This window comes from Erithacus rubecula, assembly GCF_903797595.1.
Source record: "Erithacus rubecula genome assembly, chromosome: 9".
Lineage (NCBI taxonomy): Eukaryota > Metazoa > Chordata > Aves > Passeriformes > Muscicapidae > Erithacus > Erithacus rubecula.
The window spans coordinates 5,246,315-5,266,387 of NC_136660.1; the positions used below are offsets into that span (position 1 = coordinate 5,246,315).

The window sequence follows — 20,073 nt, forward strand, 5'->3', positions numbered from 1 at the left end:
CTGGCAGCAACAGGGCCAGGAAAATTCACTGATTTCACCTGGGAGAGAGAACATTTTCTTCTCAGTAGCTGGAAGAGTGCTGTGTATTCGATTCAGTAGGAGAATGATAATAGACAAAAAGTCCATTATTGCTGTAAAAATGATGAGTGGCAATTTAAATGTGGGGCCCTTCAATGGTGGTTTAAGGTGCTCATTACTTAAGCAACATGTGGCTAATAGCAGGAGGTTAGTTAACCAACAGTTCTTCCCAGATTAATACAGTTAATTGAATTTTGAAGAGAGTAAATAAGGAAAGAATTTAGTGGAGAGCACGTGGAGCACCTTCTCCCAGCTGGGTGGTGACCAGGCCAGGAAGCTCTCTCTCATGGCTGTTGAGCATGGCAAGTTTGAAAGGCTGTTGTACACAACCAGAACCCTCTTGTTGATCCTGTGATGCTGGCACTTCTAAAATAAGATGTGGAAAAACACAAACTTGTTTAAACAAAAGCCAACCTGTGATAACATTATACACTCAGCAAAAATCTGTTTATTTAACTGTGCTGACACACTGTTTTCCAGTGTCTGGAAATCAAGCAGGATAAATCTATAATAGAAATAAATTACTTTTTTTCTTTCTTTGGTATGTTTCAGATATCTGATAGATTTTTCTGTCAGAAAAAATCAAGACTCACCCATTCTAGTAAAAGATCTGCTCTAGTGTAACAAGATAGATGAACAGTTTATTGAAGTGGTTTTGTATATAATAGCAGATATTCAATTACGTGAGTCATATTAATTTTTTTGGTCCAGTTATCTCAGTTAATATCCCAGACCATGTGAAGGGGATGGGCCTTGTCCTGGGACTTCACCTGAGGTCAGCATGGGATTTTTTTCTGCTGTTCTGTGATGTAGCTCACATTTGGATTGGCCACTAAAATAGTCTGAGCACTCTCACCTGCCAATGACTTCCACTGCAATTCTGTGTCTGTAATAGCAACTCCAATCCAAGCTGCTGATTAAGACTGAATGCAAAGAGGACCTGTACAACCAGCATTAATATCTAGCCTTTGAATTTTATGCAGAAAAAAAAAAAAAAAGAAAAATAAAAAAAATTCATTAAAACAACACATCATAGTCTACCTTTCCCCAGACAGATGGATGATGTAAATCAATGACAAAATTATCAAGTTCTTTTGAAAGGCAAATGCTCCACTGAGCAGTGGAAGGATAAATTCCCAGACACTGGCTAAGATGGAGACAGCAAATCAACCTCTCAGCATGCTCTCTCTTGTCAGCTCTACAGCACCAAACAGAAACTAGACACTCTGGGACAGGAGCACCAAAGAGTCCTTTTCTATTGTGGTAAATTATATTTTCACCCTCTCAGGATTTCTGTAGACTACAGGAGTGTTTGCTTACACTTCCCTTTTATTTAGTTTGTTACCAAAGGGTTAAATGTTAAACTCCATTGATTTTCTGTATCTAGGGATTAATGTCCTGAGAATAAGACGGCTCTAACCAGAGCTGCTGCTCCAGCTGGCCTCTGCCAGGCCAGCAGCTCCCTGCTGCTGCTGCCTGCCCTGCCAACTGAGCCTTGGCTGCCTCTTGTGGGATCAGCTGCCACCCTCTGCCTGGAGGAGCCTGCACCCAGCTCTGTGCTAAGGTGACTCACTGTGGCTTCTGTAAGCACTGCCTTTAATCTCAGCAGGAATCACAAGTTCTATTCCTTTTTATTTTTTTTCATTCAAGTGTGAGTAATATGGAGGGGGGAGTCTCGGATGGAAAAAGAGATACATCTCTCTTTTTTAGGTGTGAGACCATAGTCTTCAATTTGACTTCAGTATTTTTGTGTTGGGGTAGTTTTAGTCAACAGTTCTTGGCTCAAGAAGACAGCTTTGATTGTGAATGCTTCCACAGACAGTTTGGACAGCAGCAGTCTGAAGATAGAAAAGTTCTTCTCAGCAGTACTGAAAGCAAAGTACAAAAGATATTTTAATCATGAAAAGTTATAAATTAATGGTATATACAGGGCTAGGAAAAATTGGGAGAAACTATTCATTTGTGAATAGTGAAAACAAAGAAATGCTGTTTCCCTTATCTGCAAAATAAAGTAGCACCATTTTCTACAAGTTCTACTACTATGAAGTAACAGATTAAGTTTAGCTCCATCCCTTTCCAGATATTTAGGATTAAAAGGCCAAAACTCAAAACTTGGGTAGGTCTGCTAATACGTCAGAAGACAACTTGAAAATGAAACCTTGGGAATGCAAAGCTCCACCATAAAACGTTGTAAAACAACAGGGAATACTTATCTTGACACAGTCAGAGCTCTAGAGTGGGGTTCAGGACACAGCCCTGAAGGAGGATGAGGACACAGGTGTTTGTGTGTCTGTTCTTTGGTGGAACACCAACAGCACAGAGCAGCAGAATGGTTTGGTAGCCTGCAATAAAAAGGGGACAAGATGCTTGTCTTGTGACAAGCAAATGTCAAGCATGGTATAAGAAACCTGCTGGAAGTGGGTGGTTGATGTTTTCTGCCATGATAGGACATGAAGGGTCACTAACTCTGAAAAAAAAGGGACCCACATCTGTTTTAGAACCATGAATTTCTGTCTCTTGCACATATTTAAAGCTAAGTGATGCTCTCACTGTGAGGACAGCTCTTTTAGAAAAATTGCAGGGATCGCCATGTTGGTTGTTTAGGGTTTTTTTCATTCACACTTAAATATATTGGATGCAATCATAATTTAACATCATGGATTTTCTCTGCAGTGATGAATGAAGTCCCCCTCGATCACATTACTGACCACTTAGCCATGGAAAACTAAAAATTGTTCTGCACAGAAAGTTATGGCCAAAATGAATCAATAAATTGGAGCAGAGGTTTATGGAAGATTATTGAGCAAGTTAACCTTGAAGCAGTTACTGGACACAGTGGACTGGAACAGCCAGCATGGATTTATCAAAGGTGAATCAAAGTCTGACTAAGCTGGGTGGTTCCTATGAGGAAATGGCTGGTGAAAGTGGTGGCAGGGCAGGGGGCAGGAGCTACCAGGAATGGCATATTTTGGTGTAACATCCAGGCAGACAGTAGTCATAGCTCACCTGCCTCAAGAATAACTTACCTTTTAAGTACAATTGCTCTCAGGAATCAGGCAGACTGCAGAGCAGGGGCACAATCAAATAAAGCTCTTCTGTTTCCTTGAACCAGGGCTGTAAGAGATAAAGGACTGCTCCAAAGTACACACAGCCCTAATAGGCTTCCATATTTCACCTGTCTTCACTGTTAATAGCAATAAACTATAAATCTGAACAGTCTTTTAAGCATGAATGATTCTTGAACACCCCCTTTGCTCCATATACCCAGGGCACTATGTTTTCTCTTCCTGCAAATTCTTGGCTGGCTCTAGTAGATCTGAGATGAATGGACTTTAGCCAGACTATGAAAAAACTTCATAACAAAATGCATTGGAAACAGGTTTATTTCTAAAGCTGGGACACCATCTTTTTAAACACCAGGAAGGTGAGGACTATAATTTCAGGAGAAAAAAAAAAAAAATTAAAAAGATGCTTCACAAGAACATACAAAAGGAGCACACTTGCATGTCTTCTTCCTAATTAACTTTTGACCTCTGTGGATAAACATGGATTTTGGGACCTTTAACAGAGGGCAGAACTGGGAGGAGACAAGATTAAAACTTTGGTTTGAGTTGGAAGTTAATGATTCTTCTACCACGTACCAGCAGAGCTTTGCTTCAGGAGAGAATTCTCTGCCTTTTGAGAATTTGTGGGGTGGTAGAGCTGCTGCTGTTGTGGATGCAGAACCTAGGTAGGAACCTCTTTAACATTCTTTCTCTTTGTCTTAACTGTAAAAGGCTGCCATTAGTGTTTGCAGCTATCAAGCTAACCTGGGTAGCATCAGTTGCAGTTTCTGGAATTGGTAGCACCAGCAGCAGTCCTGGTGGAGTGTCAGTGCTCCAGTGATGGCATTGTGCACTCTGTGTGTGTGAGTGTGTGTGTGTGTGAGCATTGTGTCTTGAACAGTGAGCACTGAGGTCTGCACAGCCCTGCAGTAGCCATTGTTCATATCAGGTGAACTTGAAAGGTCTTGCTATAGAGTATTTAAAAATCAATAAGGCAATAGGATTAGGACTGCAGTCAGAGTAAATCATTACAGTTCCATAAATTACTGGAGGAAATGTGGCCCTTGATTTGTGATTTGCTCTTCTACTGTGGGATGTCACAGTCCCTGAGAGTGCAGATGTGGTGACAATCAGCCCAAAGACTTGCAGTGTCTTTGCTGGATTCTTAGAAGTCCTCAAACATCACTATATGTTTCTTTCATAAGACTCTACAAAACCTGCAGCAAACTGTTGTCTTGACCTTTGTAAACTTATTACCTGTTATTCATGTAGAGGTTTTTCAGTTGATGTTCTTATTCATTATAATTTGCATATAATTAGGGGGTATAAAACAAAGCTGAATTTTTTAATGTCCAATAAGGTACAGATCCAGAGTTAGGCCCTGGCCTCTATAAGTTCATGTCCCCTGAGAAACTGAAGAAATCTGTCCTTTGCAAGGCTGGCTGCATTTGCTTTGCAACTGAACTGCAAGCTGCTGCCTGATTTTCCAGATTCCCAGCAGCAAAAACCATGCACACTCCTTTTTAATTAGGAGCTTTGATTTTCTCCCACCCAGAGTGGCTCTCAGAAGAGACTGTACTGACATAAAATCAAGTGAATTTGTCAAATGTTCCAAAAAGTGAACTGAGTGCTAGATTTCATCTCTTTGTACTGCTTAGAATTCTTTTTTGGAAGAGGTTTGTTTTCTTCCCCTAGGAAGAAAGACTGGTTAATTTGTGTTTAGGCTGGTTGACTACCTAAACAATACCAATACCTTGCTTGCCTAATCTTTCTGCAAATGCAACTCTCTCAGATCATTATTACAGAAGAGTAGCTTGTGCAGGCAAAGAATGGAAGTTTTAGAGAACTTAGTGAAAGGGCGTGTTTGCAACAGAAAGCTTCATAATTTTGCTTTCCTACTTCTTATTTTAACCAGACCCTTGGTATATTAAACATAGAAAAATTGCTAATGAAAAAAAATCTAAAAAATAACTTCATCAATACTTAAAATTATCAGGCTCAGCAGCTACTGTGTGCTATCATCAATTGGGAATTGACCTTTTACTTTTTTTTCTAATGGTCTTGTGGCCTGGAATTTCCCCAACCCTTATCTCTTCCATCTCCAGCTGATATCTGTGTAATATATGTGTAGGTCAGGGTCATCTGAGGCTGGGAGGAGATGCTGTCACCAGATTCTAAATCATATTGTACCTTTAAATTCTCAAAAAAAAAGCCACTTCTCCAATCCTGTGACCTGCAATGATATGCTCCCCCAGCATATTATTGTAGTCATCAATGTATCATAATTACAAGGAGAAGTTTGTCTCCAGGTTACACTAAGACAGGGGAATTTCAGAGGACCAGCTGCTCAAAAGTATTTCTGTACTAACTCTTCCTGAGCACCAGGAATTCTATTTAATAAGGTTTTTGTTTGTAGCTCTGCAGTCTTGGAGAAATCCTTTCTCTGCTTCTTGTTCCTATCTGTCTGAGTAGCCAAGGGAAAAAAGCAGCTAATTTTTTTTCTCCTGATACATGTGCTGACCAAGACTTATAGCATAGCCACAATAGAGCTTGGGGAGTAGATATTAGCAGTAGGAAAGCAGATGGACCTTTTCCAGCATTGGAAAAGTTCATCCAACTTTTTTTTCAGCTGCATTCAAGCATATAAAACTTCTCTTTGTGTGATTTGTTCCCCCTCTCTCTCTTTTTCTCCCTTTTCTCAAACGAGGAGAGTATTGTGAATGGCGAAACAAATCAGGCCATGTGAGCTGTGATTGCTGAGTTCTGACTTGAGGGCATTCATTTCAATACTCTAATAGAATATGCAATACTCCTACCTGCAGACCTGAAGATGGCTTGTTTCAAGTGACCCATTTTTTTTCTGAGAGGCTCTGCAGTGGCTTCTGGATCGTCCTTGAGAAATCTGTTCTGAATGTAGTGGGAATTGCACAAACAGGCAAGTGTTTCCATTCTTTAAATAAGCTCTGCAAGCAGATATATAGACTTCCTTTACAGCTTTTCTCTGAAGTGTCCTTTTTAGTTGTTCCATCTCTCAGATACAGAGTTTTTAAAAGCTGAGGGGGGAAAAAAAGAAAAAAAAAAAAAACTATTGAACTATTCATTGTAATAAACCAAAATAAAACTTAGTAACAAAACAAGGTTTTCAACACAAAAACATTATCATGTGTCAAAGCATGTATCATTGTCTATGGCTAGAGAAGTTCCTGAGGGAACTGAAGCAGTTCTGCTGAACTGCTGAGTTGCAGATAATTTCAAGCATGTGGGCATATAGGCAGCACTCTGCAAACAGAAAGAGTTCAGGACACCCTGCATATTACTGCAAGAAGAAAAACACATGTAATATCCTTACAGGAGGACAGTTAGGTGAAATAATAAATTCTTTTGTCACTAAGAATTGTTTCCAGCAAGCCAGTGTAAAGGAATAAATTGGATGGCACAGTGTTGCTACAGATTTTACCAAATCAATGATTGAGTTCTAAGCCACCTGGCCTGCAAATTTAGGGCTTTCTAGGACTCCCTGTGCTTCAGCACTAGTTTTGTGGACCTTTGTAGTTTATTTTTTGACAGAGACTTTGTCTCTTACTCCTCTGTCAAAATTGCCTTTTTAGCATTAAAAGACAGGACAAGGTAGAAAGGGATGTGCTCGTGTCTCTTAAAAAGAAAACAAAATAAAATAAAAATCTCAGAAGTAGATACTTCAGAATTTAAAAAAATGCACACTCTGAAATATGCAAGTCATTGATCCAAACAGTTTTAAGTAGGAAGGTTTGGTTTCAACCTCTCAGCATTTTCCTGTAATTAGTTTCACCAGCAATTCTATTTTGGCATATGTGCTTTTGTATTTATTTCTGTTTTCTCTTGAGTTCAGATCACTCAGTAAAGAAATCAGTCATGGCAGTGGAAACCAAACCCAGCAATGTCAACGGCTCAAATCAGGAAGCAGAACCTGACCAGCTTTTGGATGATGAAGGAAACAGAAATCCACCAGCCAAGAAGATTTCCTCTTGCACTGGGTTGAAGGTTTGGTGCCTTGGCAATATCACCATGAATTACCATTGTTACCTGTTCAGAAATGCTGTTCAAGTTGTGACATGCCAAATTTCTTCATTCCTGTTCCCACTATCTTTTGAGGAACTGGATGCACACTAGAGGTCCAGGGGATAGTCAGATCCTATCTTTTTTCTAAAGAAGATAAAAATTCAGGATCTACTGTATTCACTCACAAGTTACTTGTAGGTGGATATCCTTCTTGGTTATTAGAGAGAGGCAGCAACTTCAAGTGGGAGACTTGAACCAGCCTCCATCAGGTGCCTCCAATACACTTGTCTGGAAGTTGGTGTCACCACCAGTCCTGTAGGGTCAAAAGAAGATGAGGTGAACCATATTTCATCAAGTGTCTTGTGGCTGACCTGAGTAAGGATTGCACTTTAAAACCCAAACCACCCCAGCAATTTTTGGTTGTGTTTGCATGCTTATCAGCAGTTTGTGATTTCAGCCAAGCCCTCTGAGAGTGCTGCCGGCATAAGCACAAATGGCCATTCTCAGAATTTTCACCAGTTAAGCTGAGCAAATACAGAACATGTCAGGAAAAACCCCACACCTGGAAGTTTTTTCTCTTCACTCCTGGCAAAAAGGGAGCAATATACAAATTTTCAAGCTTTTGCTTCTTGGATTGGCATCGTTTGTTACAGTAGATAGTATTGCAATGTCTAAATCTATATTTACTTTTTTTATTTACCCAGGTTTCTGTTGTATTGGAACTCTTACCCAGTGACCAACAAGTCTATTTGGTTTTCAGACTATGTGGAAATCACTGGATAATATTTAAACAAACTTGAACTTTTTTGCCAAATAAATTTTTATTTGCAAAAGCCAGAATGTGTGTTGATGGAAGCAACAGTCAAACTACAAAAGAGAATTCAGCTGTTCCTTGTGAGATATATGGTATACAGGCAACATTTCAAAATATATCATATGACACAGTGATTAACTCAGTACCACATTCCTCATACTGATGTACCATAAGAACTTACTTAAAGCCTTCATTTTGATGCCACACGATTGAGTTAGAGTCAGTTAGGAATGGGCCTAAAATAAAGGGACATGTGACCCAAGCAAATCTGGGTTAACTTTGCCACTCCAATTCAAGTAACAAATACATGTCATGGTGATGATTGTTCCATACCATATTAGACACATTTGATCCCTCTGTGACCAGTTTCCCTGCCTCTCCCTCCCATTTTCTGTCTGCCTCTCTCCCCAGGTGTTTCTGGCTGCTCTGTCGTTCAGCTACTTCAGCAAAGCCTTGTCTGGTACCATAATGAAGAGCTCCATCACCCAGATTGAGAGGAGGTTTGGCCTGACCTCATCTACTGCCGGCTTCGTCGACAGCAGCTTCGAGATGGGTAATGGACATCCCCAACAGGCAGAAAACTGCTCAGAGAAACACCAGGCACCAGCTGGCACTAACTCTGGCTCATTACCTTGCAGGAAACTTGCTGGTGATTGCATTTGTAAGCTACTTTGGAGCTAAGCTCCACAGGCCCAGAGTAATAGCTGTGGGATGCTTTACTATGGCTTTGGGATGTTTTTTATCAGCCATGCCTCATTTCTTCATGGGATAGTAAGTACTAATCATGCTTAACTTGGGTAACCTAACAATTGCATTGTGCTTTCTGTTTTTTAAATGAAACTTGTGTATTTAGCCTTAGATTTCCTGTAGAACATCCCTTCCAAGTGCAATGAACCCCACATGACACACACATCACTATTGGGATGGTGAATGTTTATTTCAAAAATAAACCTCTTCTGAAGTGAGAGTTCAGGTCCTTGAAAAAAGGAGATAATCACAGTGCTTTAGTTTCCACTCAGGCTTTTTCGAAAGGAGGAAAAGAATGAAATTATGCTAGAGCCTGCAGATGGATGAGTGCTGGTAGAACTCTTACCAGGTTTTTCCTCTTCCAGATGCACATGCCTAGTTAAACTGATTTTCTGTATCTGGTTAATTTCTATTCACCTTCTCCAGGCTCAGGGAATTGCTGCATTATGCTTGTATGTGAGAAAGTTTCCAGCCATAGCCTGAGCACAGGCATAAAAAATAGAGTAAAATGTATTTCTGTTGATTTCTTAAATATATTAGAATAATTTTAGGTATGCTACTGCAAAAAGAAAACTGAGGGATGCTTTCTTTCATGTTAGTCGATCTTGCACTAGAATCAGATTTTTCATCAGTTTTTCACTTTTTAAGACACACCATCTATCACACTCATCTACACTGGGCAACTCATGAACCCGAGACTGAACATTTGTGGGGGAACTCTTCTGCCCGTGTCTCCTGGTGACTGCTCTTTGTTTCAGCCTGAAAAATAAGCCTGTCTGGTCTAACAGAGCCAGGGTAATTCCTTGAAGCAGGATGTGTGCTTTGCCATGTTGTTCTGCTAAAACTAATTGTACTTTGTCCCTCAGCAGCTCTTGTTTCTGGGAGAGGGATGGTGCTAAAGCAGCTGAACAGACCAAACACATACCAAAGATGGAAAAGGGACCTCTGCTCAAACTCGACACATTATTTTTCTCCTTGGCTGTGGGGTCAACACAGAGAGCTCACTTGGATCTGACCCTAAATTTAGACAGCAAAAATTCAATTCTATCTGAAAAACTTTCATGACCCCTTTTGAATTTTCCAGCTTAAAACATTGTGTCTTTCAGACAGAGAATCTTAAGTTCTATTTGTTCTTAATTTTAGTATTTTGGTTTTCTAAAATGCTCTTAAATAATCTTATTTGCTCCTTCAGTAGCTGTTTGAATTAATCTTTGCTACTTTTCTCTTTAGGGAAAGAGCAGCCAAGTGGTTCCAGCCCTACCACACTGCTGTTTCCCTAGAGAGCAATGCTTCTGAACCTGCTGTTGTGTGTTTGCAGCTATAAGTATGAGACATCACATACAGCTGCTTCAGCCAACTTAACTTCCAGCATAAATCCCTGTTCCCTGCCTCAGGATGTGAATGGCACTGTCCTGGAAGTCTCTCGATCAGGTACAGAACTGTAAATCAAAGTACAAATACAGGAGCTTGTTTTATCCTTGCTTGCAAGGATTCAGTTACCCAGAACCTGGAGCTGGTGAGTGGAAGAACTAGTGTGACAGGACTGCACAGATTTTAACAGAAATAAATGGAGATTCCTATTATCCTCCTCACAATATGGAATACAGCTGGTTTATGTGTTGCTTGTATGGGACACAGGTTGAGAATTAGCCAAGCTCTGCTCCAGAAACCACCTCAAACTTCTCACATTAAAAATACACGATACATGCCAGGTAATATATTTATAAGAATATCAATAAATTATTTTTAATTAGTATTTTTTCTGATTGGTGATTTAGAAATCAAATGCAATGGAGGTGAAAGAATGTTATTAAAAGATCATGAAAAGTTATAATGGGGTTGACAGCCTTTCATTTACCTTCTATAAGAAATGTTCTTAATACCTTGATTTCTAATCTATAATAATTTATTGTGCACATTTCCTGTGATTTTCCCCCTCTATCCCATTCAAATATTTTATAACAAAGGTGTAAACTCTCATCTGCAGGCTGTGAGAAGGAGCCATCATCATATACGTGGATCTATATCTTACTGGGAAACATGTTGCGTGGGATTGGTGAGACACCAATAACACCCCTGGGCATCTCTTACCTCGATGATTTTGCTAAAGAAGAGAATGTTCCTGTGTATGTAGGTAATCTCAACGTGAAGTAAACTGTGAGATTCGTAGTATGAGAGGTGGATCACCCTCTGCAGAAGACAACATTCATCCATTAGAGGGTACTAGCATCTGCTTCATTGTATTTTCAGCCTGTTTGCACACAATAGCCATGATGGGCCCCATGTTTGGTTTCCTGTTGGGATCCCTATGTGCAAAACTGTACGTGGATATTGGATTTGTGGATCCAGGTAAGCAAAACCCGAGGAAAAAAGAGGAAAAGTGAAAGCAAGCTAATATTTGTTCATAAGATCTCCTATAAACAGTTGCATATGGTTTCATTATCCTAATTATATTAATATATTTTATTATTTGAATCATATCTATTGTACAATTTTTACTGTATAATTTATTACAATTTTACTAAATTGCAAAAAAGCTTTTAGAATAAAGGCAGAATTAGACTGGCAGCGTATTTTAGAGCTGTGCTTTAGGTTAAAGGATTGTAATACATGCTGAACTCTAAGAATCAGTACCAAGAGCTCTCACAGAAACAAGATTTTCTAAACTGAATTTTAACAAAAAGATTCTACTAGTAAAGCAGCTTTACAGTTTGGGGGAATTTCACACTCTTTCCACTGAGTATTTTACATTATTTACATTTCACATAGTCTTTGCAGCACGTGATATACATTTTCTCAGCCCTTGCCACCTTCCAATCCAAACCAATCTATGATTCTGTAACACGCTTCAGGGTATGATTCCTTCACTGCATGGATGGTCCCTCATTAGGTTTTCATTGCTGGAAGTCAGACACTATAAAATGTAGCTGTCAGCAGAAAAAGGTTGGGAAGGTTCAGCTTCTTCACTGGGGTAACTTGTGCCTGTTTCCCTCATTTCTAGGGAGCATCACCATCACCCCACAGGATTCCCGCTGGGTGGGTGCATGGTGGCTGGGCTTTTTAATAGGTGGAGCAACCAGTCTCCTATCTGCTATTCCATTCTGCTTCCTGCCAAAGAGTCTGAAAAAGCCAGAGGAAGCCAGTAAGGACAAAACTTCACATGGCCTCTTGGAAAGCACGGGTGCTGTGAGGAATAAACTTTCTCCTGGAAAAACTAAGCCAAGGAAATGGTCATTAATGCTGAAAGGCAAGTGTTTCCTCATGCTGTACAAATGTGAAAAGCAGTAGGCACAACACACATAGGAAATGTAACAGTTCTGCAAAATATTTTGCCTCCCCTGCACTTCCATCTAAACCAGGCACCTGTCCCCAAGAAAAGAAAGGTCCACCAAAAATTATTAGAAGTGAAAGAGATGAAGTTCTGCATGCATCACCTGAAATAAATCATCACCTGAGAAGCACTTATCTCTAAAATTTTGTGCTGGAAGAAATTTGAACAGTGGAAAAGTGTTCCTGTATCTGAACGTAAAGAAAACATTCAAAGGCTCTTTTTGAAATACAGAAAGACAAATTGTTAATCTGAGAGAGTTCATGTAGACTCTGAAGTACACTGGTGCCTGATGAAAATACATCAGGCTTGAACAGCTCTGTTTGTGCAGTCCTTGGGCCTTTGCTTCATTTGTGAAATTTTTTATTCAGATCCCAGTAGAAGACACTGGGCATCTCCACCAAGGCAGCTCTTACTTAGCCTTGAGCCTGTTCTAATATTCATGCAAGTTGAACAAAGTCTGTGCTGTGTGGAGCCCTTAGTCTTCATGTGCATATCTCAATAGAGCAGCCAGGCCTTAACCCATACTTCTGTTTTCTTTTAGGATTCTCTTCCTGTATCTTAACCTCTGGTGTTTTTCAAGAACCTGATTTTGCTTTCAGATACCCTCATGCAAATGAAGATCAGTACAACTTGTACTTGGACAGCTGAGAACAGGACCTTGCCCTAAGTTTTGCAGGTTACTCATCAGTGATTATGCCATGCATCTTTTAATGCCAACTCATATGTCCCTTTTTTTCAGATTTCTGTAACTCCCTGAAAAAAGTATTGGGTAATCGAATGTACTTTACATTTTTGTGTTGCTCACTGTTACAGTTCAGTGGTTTTATTGGTTTCGTGACTTACAAACCAAAGTACATGGAGCAGCAGTATGGACAATCTACATCCAAATCCAACTTTCTAATAGGTGAGTTCCACCATGCAAGGACTGCTTGTGCTGTTGGCAGTGCATGGGGATAAGTTCTGGTGTGCTTTATCTGGGGCTAATTCCATGAAGAACAGGTTGAGGTAAATGGTGGTCTGACCTGAACCTGAATTATAAAACATGCAGGGTTTTAGTCTATGGCACCATAGGAAAATTTTTAATTATGTTATGTTCCATTGCATTTATGTTATATTTATAGCAAGGGCACCCCAAGTATGCAATGACTGTGCTGTGGAAGTTTTAGTTGCTGATGCATCTGGCAAGTTTATTGCAGATGAAGTGGGTTTGGAGGCTCAGGCACTTCACAAAAAGCTTGTGCAACCCAGGGACTGGACTGAACACAAACCTTCCCAAAATCATAACAGACTATAAAGCTGCCAGGAACAAAAAACTAAGGACAGACTTCGGCTCTTCAGACTATAGTGATTCTTTATCATTCCCCTTCTATAATCTCTTTCAGGAATGACATCCTTACCTCCTGTAGGTCTTGGAATTTTCCTGGGAGGGCTTATAATGAAAAAGTACAAAATGGGCATCATTGGAGCAACAAAGTTTTCATTTATCATGTCATTTTTGTCCTATGCCATCAGTTTGCTACACTTTTTTGTTGGCTGTGATAACTATGCGGTGGCAGGAATGACAGTGTCCTATGAAGGGTGAGTATAAAATAGAAAAGATTGTGTTTTTCTCTATAGTTCCCAAAAATGACTAGCACAAAAGTTTCATTTACCTAGAAAGGAGAAAACATATATTTTTGCTCAATACAAAAAGGATGTCTGAAAGCAAAAGATAATACTGTACTCTTCATATCCTGAATGAACAATTCAGGTAGGCTTTAACAGAGGGGTATTTTTTAACTACAGAGACCAGGAGATCTGGTGTGTCTGTCTCTGGTGCATTTTTGCATTTGTACTTGATAAGACTGTCATAATTCTTTCTAGCTCTAAATTCAGTTAGGGGGGAGTCCAACTGACCTCTCCCTCCTTTCTCTTTTCTGTCTACATTGGTAAAACCAGTAGCAATGTTTTCATTTGTTTTAAAATTCTCTATTTTCTGGTAATGATTTAATATCAGTGCAAGTAGGAGGATTCTGAAACAGACCAATAGAGATGTAGGAACCCAGCTATGAAAACATGTCCTGGGCACATGAGGTGGGTTTCAGAGCAGCAGCACTGTCACGCAGAAGGGACTTCACTGACTTCAGTACTGAATTAAAAATTTCTTGTCTGCACTTACCTTCCAAGAAATCCCATTCCATACCACAACAATTCTTTATTTTCTGCATGCAACTCCCACTGCCAATGTGCCTCCAACACGTGGGATCCTGTGTGTGGAGCCAATGGAATCACCTATGTCTCGGCGTGTCTGGCTGGCTGCACCAGTTCCACAGGGCATGGAAAGAACACAGTAAGACCTGCTTTGGCTCCCCAGCTTCCCTACCAGCTTACTGTCCATGTAACAAGGCATTTAGTAGGATAATGGATTTCAGGAAAACCAAAGTTACCAGGGACTAGTCAGTAAGGTATTTTTGATTTCTGGCTACAAACAGCACAGAAAAGAGAGATTTCTCTTAGTTATTGCACATTAAGCAAAAAGCCCTAACTCCTTGTTCTAGATATTAACTTTCATCTTATGTAGGTTGGACACAAGAGGGGGAAACACACAGATCAAATATGTTTCATGGGTCCTGAAGGCTTTCCATAGGCTCTGCCTTTCATTAACATCATTTTGGCTGCCCTGAGGCTTTACCTAACAGAAGGATAGAGTAGGATCTTCCCTACTACTGGTCATTAATGTTTAAGTATGAAAAATGGGTTAAGGAAAGGCAGCTTGCTTCATCCATGTGAGACTTGGGGATGTCAGAAAGCTGCTTGTTTTTCTGGGTGACTCATTTTTGCTTAGCGTGGAGTGCTGGAGAGCAGAGTCCCAGAGACAAAGCTGCAGTCCATGGATGTAAACCTCCATTGGGCTGTGCCATTTGCATGTTTCCTGATGCCAAGGACATAAATGGCCTGGAGCCATCTCCTCACTCTGTTTTTTCTCCAACAGAATCCCCATTTGATGAGCAGTGCCCTACCAAACCTGTTCTGTGTCTTCCAGGTCTTCCATAACTGCAGATGTCTTGAAATCAAGAGTTCATGGTCAGGAAACACATCTGCCACCTTGGGGCAGTGTCCAAGAAGTGAAGATTGTTCACTGAAGTTCATTTATTACACAGTAATACAGGTCATAGGTGGGTTTTGCTATGCCCTGGGAGCCACTCCTTCATACATGCTTATATTTAGGTGAGTATAGCTGGCTGTTTACCAAAGGCTTTCTAGTGAGGCTTTCAAAGTCATGTTTGTTTCTTCACCTTAGGAAAAAAAGGATTTCCTTGCTCTTCAGGAGCTGTAGTGGTGTGACAAATGGATTCAAACTGAGAGGGAAAGTTTAGATTAGAAGGAATTCCTCCCTGTGAGGCTGGTGGGGGTCTGGCACAGGGTGCCCAGAGCAGTTGTGGCTGCCCCTGGATCCCTGGCAGTGCCCAGGCCAGGCTGGAGGGGGCTCTGAGCAGCCTGGGACAGTGGAAGGTGTCCCTGCCATGGCAGGGGTTTGAACAAGATAATCTTTCACATCCCTTCCAAACCAAACCATTTTGTGATACTGTGCTCTGTAATCAAGTTTTCCAGGACATAGCCCTTTTTCCTGCTTGTGTTTTTAAAGTGTCATGCATTTGCCAGGTAGCCCTGCTACCTGCAACTCTTTTGTCTTAGGATAGCAATAGGATATTTCCCATTAAATATTCTGTCAAGTGGGGGAAATGTATGCCCAAGAGTGAGGGTAGTTGGAGAGCCCATTTCCATAAGGTCGGGACAGACTGTGATTATGACTTTAAAACTTCAATTCCTTAATTATGCAGAGGGAATGGACTTGCCAGCAGCCACTTGATGGAAATCAGTCAATTAATTCACCTTTTCCATGCCACTTAACACTCTTCAGCAGATGAAGGGAGCACTTTTCTTCCAAATTTTGGCTTTCCACCAACAAGAATATTTCATAGCAGTTTCATAACCACTAAACAGCCACCACCTGTTCCCTGCCCCTTTTTCCAGATGTGTTCAGCCGGAGTTCAAAGCTCTCGCAGTTGGTCTGTACACACTCGTTATGAGAACGCTGGGTAAGAGAAATCCCTGCAGATCCACCCACCCAGTGGGATCCCCTCTGGGGAAACACAGAGCCGGTTTCTAAGGAGTCCTTTCCCCTGCAATCCTGTTTGTGCTGTCTCCTTGCAGCTGGGATTCCAGCTCCGGTTTATTTCGGGGCAGCCATCGACAGGACCTGCATGAAATGGGGCAGCAGCAGCAGCTGTGGGAAGCACGGAGCCTGCAGGCTCTATGACTCCAATGCACACAGGTAAAGCAAACTAGGGCACCATTTCAGTCAGTCCAGCAGTCCTGAAATTGAAAAATCCCAAAATCAAACCTTAAGCTCTCCATTTTTTATGTTCTATAAAAGAAATTTTCTGGAATGAATTGTGTATTTCTAAGACTTAGAGCTAATTAAAAATACCTTAGACTTTAGGACTTAGCAAAAGGAGGAAAGTTACTCAAATTTACCTTATTTGCAGGTAGTTTGTTCACACTGGCAAGAATGTTAACTCTGTGCATTGGCCACTTTTCAGAGAAAATTCCATGAAAGAATATTGCACAAAGTAGATGTAGGTGAATCCCAACCACTGTCAGTCTCCTGGGGGGAACACTCCATAGATTTTTCTCAGTTTCACTCAAGCCTTGGCCACTTCTGAACCACTCAGGTGACCTCAGTATATTTCTAGCCCTAAAGAGTCTAAAGCCTCAAAGTGATCCAAAAATTTAAAAAAACAAGCAAACAAAAAACCAAAAAACCAAAAAATAGCCAAAACCCTGAAAGTTTTATTTTGCAATTATCTTCATAAGCAAAAAGAATATTATCAGTTCTTTAAGAGAAATTTTTGAAGTAAAAATGTCCAGGTTTTGTTATCATTTACAAACAATGAGTTTTAATACCTTCCCCTAAGATTTTTTTTTTTTTTTTTTTTTGTATATATGAGAGCCTTAAAGGCCAATAAAGTGATTTTCTTCAGTGTTTTTGAAAAATTCAACACCTGGCCCAATCTTCTATGCTCCATCCCACAGGTATGTCTTCCTTGGTTTAGGAGCAATTTTAAGAGGTCCTTCCTATTTGGTTGGAATCATTTTTTATACATTGATAAAGAAGCACTTTCAAAACAAGAACTCCAGGCCTCTAGAGAATGGACAAGAAGATGCTGCTATGAATAAAGAAGACAACTGCAAGATCAAAGAACGTTTGCCAGGTTCTTCTGATGCAGAGAATGAATCCTCTATTTAGAAACCAATTTAAACCAGTGGCCTGTGAATCAGGTCAGCTTCTTTTGGAAGTACCATTCAAAATGCTGCAACTAAATAAATAATAACACTGTATGGAGAGCACAACTAATAGCAAAACTGCGAACAATAAACACTAACAAACAAGTATGAAAATGCCCTTTGTGTACCTGATTACCAGTCATAGAAATAGATACACAAACTGAACCAAATTCTCAACAGGCAGAGAAAAACAGGCAGTTCTGACAGAGCCAGTCTGGCATTTTTAGTGGGATCAAAGATGCTGCCAGAACATCCTCCTGCCAAAGACCCACCAAAAGTGATCCTGACCCTGTGTGCAGGTCCATGCAGGGGACTGACACACACAGGAGAGACAGGTTCAAAGTTATGACAGGCTTTCTGATTCCACCAAATTCAATAAAAGTTCACAGTAAGTCACAGCATTTAAGCCAAACACCCAATTGCATAATTTCACCTGGTTTTTATCTCAAAGTCGGCAAAAGCATTATTTTTCCAAGAAGCATTATATCTTGCCTCAGCCTGCTTATAATTACACACACGTTTTCATAAAGGGGTTTTTTTTTAAAGCCCTCGAGTGGTGGAATTTTATTTTAAAATTATTACTACTATTATTGAAGAGCTGGCGGCTGCGTTGCGATGCCCGCAGAGTCCGGCAGAGGGCGCGCAAGGGACAGCCTGGCTCCCAGCGACTGTCGCCGCCGTCGATGTGATTTTGATTTTAAATAATTTTACATTGTTCAGTGCTTGCACAATAGCCAAGACAAAAACATAGAAAAGAAGAAAAGTCTCTTCCTGCCTTGTTACTTTGTCTGCCGAAAGCAGGCAAGGGAATTGTTTTTGTCTTTTCTATTAGTGCTTGGGAAAATAACTGTGCAGAACCTTCCCTTTTTTAAGAAGCACCTGATGTTCAAAATCAATGCAAAAATATTTTTAGCTTAGTTTGCTCAAGACGTTACCCTTTTTTGAGTATCTCCTCTTCAAGACAAAGTGGAATACATTAAAAAAAAAAAAAAAGAAAAAGAAGTGGTTTTCCATGTCTGTTTGCAGTGCCATAAGCTTTATGTCTTATCCAATGCAGAACATGAGAAAAGCTCATTCTTTTCTTTATGTGGTGCATACCACCCCGTGGGTGCTGCCATAAATTTATTCCGGAGTAGAATCTACAGGCAATAAAATTCATCACAGATATATGACAGACAAAAAGTCTGTCAGTTTGGTTTTGGTGACAAGGCCTTTACTGATGCAAATCCATCAGTAGTGAATAATTTGACTTTGTCCAAAAGGGTAGGGGAACTCATTATTTGTTATCTAAAGCAGTGTTAATTGTTATCACCATACTTTTTTAAAATTTCAGAATTTATCAATTTTTTGGTAAAATGCCCATCTGTCAAGCATTGTATCCAGTGCAGAAGTATAAGAGAATTGACTTTAGTTTCAAACAAATATATGCATTTTCCTTTCCAATAAAACTCGTGAAATTTAAAGGATAACATAAATTTAATGCATCAGTGTGAAATATGAACACATAAGGGACAGCCTGGAGTTCTGTGCAAGCCCTCCCTGAGTGCCCTGTGGGATTAGGATCACACCCTGACCCCTCAAGGATGTTGTGCTCCACTCACTTCAAGGATAAGTGTCTTATATGCAGTCAGATCTCTCAATTCTTTCAAAATTTCAAATTGTTTGCTGCATTCACCTGAAATCCTAGCAGTTATCGGTTATTTTTAAAATATGTCTAATTGGTTTTCTTGGTGCTCCTTCTTGTGCAAGCTTTCTGGAATTCCTTACTTATACTAAGTAGCTGCAAGTATTTACTTGCAAAAGCTCCTTAGTTTCCAATTATTCATACTATCCTTTTTTTTTTTCTTTTTTTTTCCCCTTCTTGAAAACAGATTTTGAAGGAGAATTCAATAGCTGACTCATTTCTGAATCATCATTAATTTCAGCCCACTAGTCTTTTTTTAATCCTCATTTTAATGAACGGGATTTAAAGTTGTGTGTTGTTTTCTTTGACTTCAGGAATGCACTGAGTTGGTTAAAAAGAAGTGAGAAATGCTTTTTGCCATCCAGGTCTCACAAATGCCCTTATCCCAGCCCTGTTTGACAAATCCTCCAGGGATTTAGGAAATTCAACAGCTAGTTCCTAAGGTCGTCCAAGACCTGTCTTTGGGTCAGGTGTCATTATCTCTATATTGATGACACTAATAGACAAGAGATGCACTTTGCAGTCAATTTGACCTTGCCAAAAATGTCAATATTGGCATGAAAAGAAACAGCAGGAAATTTATTGAACAAATACACTGCTGTTGATCCTTAAAAGGTTTGGGAGGACTGAATATCTCAACAAATGTAGAACTGCAGAATAAAACTGGCCTGGCAGCACTTAAGGAAGTATGGATGGGCCAAAATCAAAATAAAAATGTGTCAATTGATGTATTACCTAATTTATTCTACTTCCAAAAACAGATGAAATGGTGAAAATAGTTATCAAAACACAGTGCAGAGAGCCTACATGGGCAGTCTCTGCAAGACATCAGCTCTTAGGTGTTATGTAGGTCTTTGTAGAGAGCAAAGAAAAAGGACTGGAAATGCAAAGAGCAGAACTGTTGACAGGAATGAGACTAAATCATTCCAACATCTAAGTTCCTGGAACTTGCCCTCTGCAGTGACAGCTCAGTGATCATCATGAACTATTTTTGTTCCTTTCTGCTCCT

The 20,073-nt window shown here is 40.0% G+C and overlaps 1 protein-coding gene across 1 annotated transcript; it reads left to right on the forward strand.

The window, feature by feature from the left end:
* Positions 1–3,608: 3,608 nt before the first annotated feature.
* On the forward strand, positions 3,609–17,699 carry LOC306805393 (solute carrier organic anion transporter family member 1B3-like). The gene is made up of 16 exons (XM_079313114.1): positions 3,609–3,808; positions 5,921–6,057; positions 6,991–7,142; positions 8,386–8,527; positions 8,613–8,745; positions 10,040–10,152; positions 10,709–10,855; positions 10,972–11,070; positions 11,723–11,968; positions 12,792–12,956; positions 13,435–13,630; positions 14,219–14,381; positions 15,075–15,259; positions 16,067–16,131; positions 16,247–16,367; positions 17,129–17,699. The coding sequence occupies exons 1-16, from the start codon at positions 3,624–3,626 to the stop codon at positions 17,340–17,342; spliced, it is 2,463 nt and encodes an 820-aa protein (XP_079169240.1). The 5' UTR covers positions 3,609–3,623; the 3' UTR covers positions 17,343–17,699.
* Positions 17,700–20,073: the final 2,374 nt, after the last annotated feature.

Bases quoted from the DNA above. Each gene is read 5' to 3' on its own strand.
- LOC306805393 (XM_079313114.1), top strand. From the start codon at position 3,624: ATGGATTTTGGGACCTTTAACAGAGGGCAGAACTGGGAGGAGACAAGA. The intron at 7,143-8,385 runs GTTTGGTGCCTT...CTCTCTCCCCAG, and splicing joins CCTCTTGCACTGGGTTGAAG to GTGTTTCTGGCTGCTCTGTC. The intron at 16,132-16,246 runs GTAAGAGAAATC...GTCTCCTTGCAG, and splicing joins ACTCGTTATGAGAACGCTGG to CTGGGATTCCAGCTCCGGTT.